We start from the raw sequence: 6,051 nt of genomic DNA, 5'->3' as shown, positions 1-6,051 counted from the left end.
TCAGGGCGGACACCCCGCACCAGTGCCAACGCGGGCTCATGCTGCCCCCCGCCCCCCGCAGTTTTCCGGCAGCTGAACACGGCCATCGCCGTGTCGCAGATGTCCTCGGGCCAGTGCCGCCTGGCCCCGCTCATCCAGGCCATCCAGGACTGCAGCCCGCTGTACCACTACACTGTCACGCTCATGTTCAAGCTGCACTCCTGTGAGTCCCCGCGCGGGCCCCTGCGGCCACCGGGGGAGGGGCGCGGGGGCCTGGGCACACTCAGCGTGAGGGCCGGGCCAGTAGTCTGGTGGGTGGGGAGCCGGCTCCCACATGGCTGGGATGTTCGAATCCCTGCCTTGGGGGTCTGAGATGCACACCAGGCTGGAGAGATGAAGAGGGACCGCGGTGTGACCACGCCCTCCCGGGAGGCGCCTTCTCCCTTTCCCTTTCTCTGCTGAGCGCATGCATCCCGTGGCAATGAACATCTTTACATAGCACTGACACACACTAACATAAAGCACATACTTGCACGAGGGGCCACTGCTGGCGGGAGGAGCAGCGGGGTTGTGCTTTCCTGAGTGCCCCCGGTCACGTCCCGTGCAGGTGACCAGGGCAGGAAAGCACACAGGGCTGCCTGGTGCGGGAAGGTCCCCAAAGTGTGGCCTGGCTCCCCTGTTCCAGACCACACTTTGGGGACCGCAGGCCCTAGGGACATGAGTTAGTTGACTTCAGCCCAGAGCAGAAAAGGATGGCTTTTACGGTGGCCTCGCCAGCCAGGTGCCCTTTCCTGCTATGGCTCAGAAAGTCGCGAACTGGACCCTCTCGCGGGGTCTCGGCTCCCCGCCCCCCAGGGCTGGCACTGGCCCTTGTCTGCGATGGTTCTAGGCGTGGAGAGATGAGGGAGGGCAGCCGTGTGGACGGGAAGTCCCGCTGAATGTGCTGTCCTCAGGTCTCCCGGCGGACACTCTGCAAGGCCACAGGGACCGGTTCCATGAGCAGTTTCACAGGTAGCAGCCTGGCAGGGCGAGCAGGGCTGGGAGAGCCCAGAGACCCCATGCTGACTCGCTCCGTCCTTCCCCGCCCGCAGCCTCAGGAACTTCTTCCGCAGAGCCTCGGACATGCTCTATTTCAAGCGGCTCATCCAGGTCCCCCAGCTACCCGAGGTAGCCACGCCACTGCCCTGAGCTGCTCCCAGGCTCGTTGCCCCTGTCCTGGGGTCTTTCGAGGACGCTGGGCCCCACATGGGCTCTGGGGACAGCAGCGGGAGGGCTTCCCAGGGAGTGGCCAAGCAGCTCACAGCGCCACCCCTGCAGGGACCCCCCAACTTCCTGCGGGCCTCGGCCCTGGCTGAGCACATCAAGCCAGTGGTGGTGATCCCTGAGGACACCCCCGAGGAAGAGGAGCCCGAGAACCTCATCGAGATCAGCACCGGGCCCCCAGCCGGGGAGCCAGCGGTGAGGCCCCCTCGTCCCGGGTCCCACCCTCGGGCCTACAGCTGCAGCAGGGGTAGCTGCCTCCCTCAGCCCCGCCCAGCCTGGAGGGCACTGGCAATGCGGTGCGACCACGTGCTTTGCTGTGGCAGGTGGTGGCTGACCTCTTCGACCAGACGTTTGGACCCCCCAATGGGTCCGTGAAGGACGACAGGTGAGGGTGGGTGCCGCTGGGGTCAGGGTCAGGAGGCCGCGAGCGGGTTTGCCCAGCTGTGGTCCAGACGCCTGCCTGCAGGGGCCGGGGTGGGGACCTTGAGCAGAGCACAAGGTTCTGGAGCCAGCTGGGCCAGGCCCAGTTGGTCTATCTGCTTGGTGACCTGAACCTGTGACTTCTCTCCCCAGAGACCTCCAGATCGAGAGCTTGAAGAGAGAGGTGGAGACGCTTCGCGCTGAGCTGGAGAAGATCAAGGTGGAGGTGAGGGGGGAGGCAGGGCGGCCATGCCCACACAGCGGGCAGGCCCTCCCCAAGGGTGTCTGTTCCCACGTGGTGCGTGTCCCTGCCACCGCGAGGGCGGTCCTGGCGGGCAGGCCCACGCCCTGTGCTCCCCGCAGGCCCAGCGGTACGTGGCGCAGCTGAAGGGCCAGGTGAACGGGCTGGAGGCCGAGCTGGAGCAGCAGCGGAAGCAGAAGCAGAAGGCGCTGGTGGACAACGAGCAGCTGCGCCACGAGCTGGCCCAGCTGCAGGCCGCGCGGCTGGAGGGCGAGCGCCACCAGGGCCTGCGCGAGGAGGCCGAGAGTGCGTGGGCGGCGGGGAGGGCGGCCCCGCGGAGGGCGGCCCCGGCCTCACACTGCTGGGCCCGCAGGAAGGGCCAGCGCCACCGAGGCGCGCTACAGCAGGCTGAAGGAGAAGCACGCGGAGCTGGTCAGCACGCACGCCGAGCTGCTCCGGAAGGTGGGCGCCGGCAGGAGGGGGCGGTCCTGGCGTCCTGGCTGGCTGGGGTGACTGAGCATGAGCTAGCCCTGCCCCTGCCCCTGCCCCTGTCCCCGCGCAGAACGCTGACACAGCCAAGCAGCTGACGGTGACGCAGCAGAGCCAGGAGGAGGTGGCGCGGGTGAAGGAGCAGCTGGCCTTCCAGGTGGAGCAGGTGAAGCGGGAGTCGGAGATGAAGGTACGGCAGGAGGGCACACGGCCCCGCCCACCCCGGCTCTGCCCCTGTGACCCCGCACCACCGCAGCCCCTGCCCCAGTGACATGCTGTCCTGTCCCAGCTGGAGGAGCAGAGTGACCAGCTGGAGAAACTCAGGAGGGAGCTGGAGACCAAGGACGGGGAGCTAGCCCGCGTGCAGGCGACCCTGAGTCACACAGAGCAGGTGCAGGGGGGTGGGGAGCGGGGGCAGAAGTCGGGCCCCCTGTCCTGTGAACCTGGTCCCACTACATGCACTGAGTTGGGGGGGTCCTTGGTGGTTCCTCGTGTGGCTGACCCAGACTCAGACCCAGACCAGGGACACAGAGGAAATAGGACCTGGCCTTCAAGAAGCACCTGGGCTACAGGGAGGGGCACTCGGCAACCCACAGGGCCCATCTGGAGATGTGGGGGTGAGGCGCCCCAGAAAGCCTGCTCATGTGCGGTATTTGCAGAGCGGGTCGGAGCTGAGCTCACGGCTGGACGCACTGAACGCAGAGAAGGAGGCGCTGAGTGGGGCGGTGCGGCAGCGCGAGGCCGACCTGCTGGCGGCCCAGAGCCTGGTGCGCGAGAAGGAGGCGGCGCTGAGCCAGGAGCAGCAGCGTGGCTCCCGGGAGAGGAGCGAGCTGCAGGGGCGGCTGGCCGAGAAGGTAAGGTCCCTGGCTCGCTGCCACCAGGTCCACGGGCCAGGCAGTGGCCCCCGTGCTGCCCACACACTTTGACCACTCCCTAAGGCACCCCTGGGCCAAGGACTGGTGGACCCCGCCCTGCCAGCCCCTGGCCACACCACCCTGTTCCCGTCTCCATGGCACTTCCCATCCAGGATGCTTCGCACACAGGCTCTTACCGCAGGCGGTCCTCCAGGTTTTCGAGGTGCATCCGCGTTGCAGCGTGGGCCAGAACTTTATCTTTTAAGTTTATTATTTGTTTCTTTCATGAGATTGAAGGACAGCACCTCCTACAGGGCCTGGCCACCAAGGTCCACCCAGCTTCAGCCAGCCCCAGGTGGTGGTCAGGCCTGTGCCGAGTTCTCAGGGAGGCCTCTGGCTGTGAGCCTGGAACCTTCCAGCATGGGTCAGCCTCGTGGAGCATGGTGGGCCCCCATCCGGCCCCTGGGGAACTTAGTTCTTTTGTTTTAGAGGTTTTTTTATGCTACATGGTGTGTGTTCACTGGAGAGGCAGAGACAGTGAGAGGGGAAACGAGAAATCACCCCCCAGGGGGCCGACCACACTGTAGTCCCTTCTCCATTCGCTTTCTGGGATCTTCGGCATGCACGTGGTGCCTGGTGTGATTTTCAAGCCACCGGGTCCAGGACTCAAACCGCAGTCAGTGAGGTGTGCGTCTAGCGGCATACCCACCGTGCCACCTGCTGGCACCTCGTTTTGATAGCTGAGCAGTGCTCCTTCGTGTGGATGGACCACATTCTTTTTGTCCAGTTGTCAGCTGTTCAACCTCTGGGTTGTTAAAGATGCCTAGGAGTGGGGTTATTGATTAGGGTGACTCCAAGGGGGTCTTTAGGAAGTTCATGAATAAAGCACATTATGGGGCCAGCAGGTGATCTGATGGTTAAGGGTGCTGGACTCCCACCTGGCAGACCACAGTTCAAGTCTCAGACCTGCTGGGTTGGTTTCTCACTTTCCCTCCCTCTCTCTATCCCTCTCTGGTCAAATAAAAATAAATGAATAAATAAAGTTAAATAAAATAATTCTTTTTTAAAAAGCACATAATGAAGAACTCTGCATGGATTTAAAAACCTTTTCTCACCAAGATAAACTCCTAGTTTAGCTCCATTTTTCCATGTACTTTTTAAGTTTTCTGCCATAGGGTGTGTGCACTTTCCAAGACAGAATGCGAGGGAAAGTGAGAAGTCACCTCCCCCGGGGCTGGCCACACTGCAGTCTCTTCTCCATTCTCCTGGGATCTGGGCATGCATGCACGTGCACCCAGTGCAGTTTTCAAGCTGCCAGGTGCGAGGCTTGAGCTGCAGTCGGCCATGTGGGAGTCCAGCACCTTAACCACCACACCACCTGCGGGCCCCTCCATGAACTTTTTAAAGCCCCCTTGTGTGTGCAGCTTTGAGAACTGCCAAACGTTCCCACCTCCGCTGCGCGTGTTCCCACCAGCAGTGTGAGGGCTCCAGCACCCAGGTGCTCCCCAGCTCTGTTTCAGCTGGCCGGGTGGGTGTGGCTTCTCGTCCAGCTCTGGTTTGCATTTCTCTCCAGGCTAATGAAGAGCATCTTTTGCACGCGCTCCTTGCCCACCTGCGGACTTTTGGAGAGATGTCCGCTTAGACCCATTGCCCACTTTAACTGGGTTGATTGCTTTTTCCCTCTGGAGCTGTTCACCTCCGCCCCAACTGGCTGCCCTTGGGTTGACCCTGGGCTGGGTTCAACCAGGGTCTTGGGGAAGGGTCTCTTAGTGGCCATGCCCTTCCCCCCAGGAGTCTCAGGAGCAGGGGCTGCGGCAGAGGCTGTTGGACGAGCAGTTTGCCGTGCTGCGGGGCGCCGCTGCCGAGGCTGAGGGCATCCTGCACGACGCCGTGAGCAAGCTGGACGACCCCCTGCACCTGCGCTGCACCAGCTCCCCAGGTGCGGGCCCCTGCCCTCCAGGGAGGGCCGGGCTCACTCCCCCGGCCCGGCCCTGCCCCTCAAGCCTGAGAAGAGGGTGGCATGGCCTTAGGTTCCCTTGTCTTGCAGACTACCTGGTGAGCAGGGCCCAGGCGGCCTTGGGTACCGTGAGCACCGTGGAGCAGGGCCACGCCCAGTACCTGGCCTCCCTCACAGGTGAGTGCAGTGGGCAGGGTGGGGTGAGGCACCCTTAAGACCGTGAACTGCAGCACCAGCAGTTGGCGTAATGGCTATGTCGCTGGACTCCCACGTAGCCAACCGCGGTTTGAGTCTGGACCTAGTGGCTTGAAGTCACGCCAGGCGTGTGTGTATGTGTGTGCCCAAGATCCCGAGAGGAGAATGGAGAAGGGACTGCGGCGTGGCCATCCCCCCCGGTGGTGATTTCTCACTTTCTGTCTCTCTGTCTCTGTCTTCCTGGAGAGCGCACGTGCCCTATAGCAAAAGCCTCCCCCAAAAAAGGCAAGGCCCGGGCCGCTCTGCTCCTGCTCCCACCCAGCACACTGGCCCTGCCTGTGCTGCGGTCACACACCCGGTGGGGGCCGCCTGCTCCCTCTCTTCCTCCGTAACTGGGGGTGCTGGGCTCGCCTTGGCTTGGAGGGAGGAGGGAAGGGATGGCCTGGTGTTAGGGTCTTCCTGCTGTCCCTAATGCCACAGTCTCACCCCGCCCGTCCACGCAGACGCCTCTGCCCTGGTGGCAGCCCTGACCCGGTTCTCCCACCTGGCTGCGGACACAATCATCAATGGCGGAGCCACCTCGCACCTGGCGCCGACCGACCCCGCTGACCGTGAGTGGTGCCTGGGCACTGGGTCTGGCCTCCGTCGGGGGG

At 63.5% G+C, this 6,051-nt stretch overlaps 1 protein-coding gene across 1 annotated transcript in view; it reads left to right on the top strand.

Moving 5' to 3' along the window:
• Nucleotides 1-6,051, top strand: part of HIP1R (huntingtin interacting protein 1 related) — a gene marked incomplete at its 5' end in the record, with an annotated part of 17,809 nt that overhangs the window by 8,214 nt on the left and 3,544 nt on the right. The window contains 14 exon segments of the mRNA XM_027772192.1: nt 62-202; nt 933-990; nt 1,071-1,146; nt 1,297-1,437; nt 1,566-1,627; nt 1,816-1,888; nt 2,026-2,209; nt 2,277-2,365; nt 2,466-2,582; nt 2,682-2,783; nt 3,052-3,246; nt 5,038-5,185; nt 5,294-5,380; nt 5,902-6,009. Of these exon segments, the coding sequence (XP_027627993.1) occupies nt 62-202; nt 933-990; nt 1,071-1,146; nt 1,297-1,437; nt 1,566-1,627; nt 1,816-1,888; nt 2,026-2,209; nt 2,277-2,365; nt 2,466-2,582; nt 2,682-2,783; nt 3,052-3,246; nt 5,038-5,185; nt 5,294-5,380; nt 5,902-6,009 (1,581 nt within the window).

This window comes from Tupaia chinensis, unplaced genomic scaffold (genome assembly GCF_000334495.1).
Source record: "Tupaia chinensis unplaced genomic scaffold, TupChi_1.0 Scaffold000258_1, whole genome shotgun sequence".
Taxonomy (NCBI): Eukaryota; Metazoa; Chordata; class Mammalia; order Scandentia; family Tupaiidae; genus Tupaia; species Tupaia belangeri.
The sequence above is the reverse complement of the archived record's forward strand: the minus strand, read 5'-3'. Positions and strand labels throughout refer to the sequence as shown.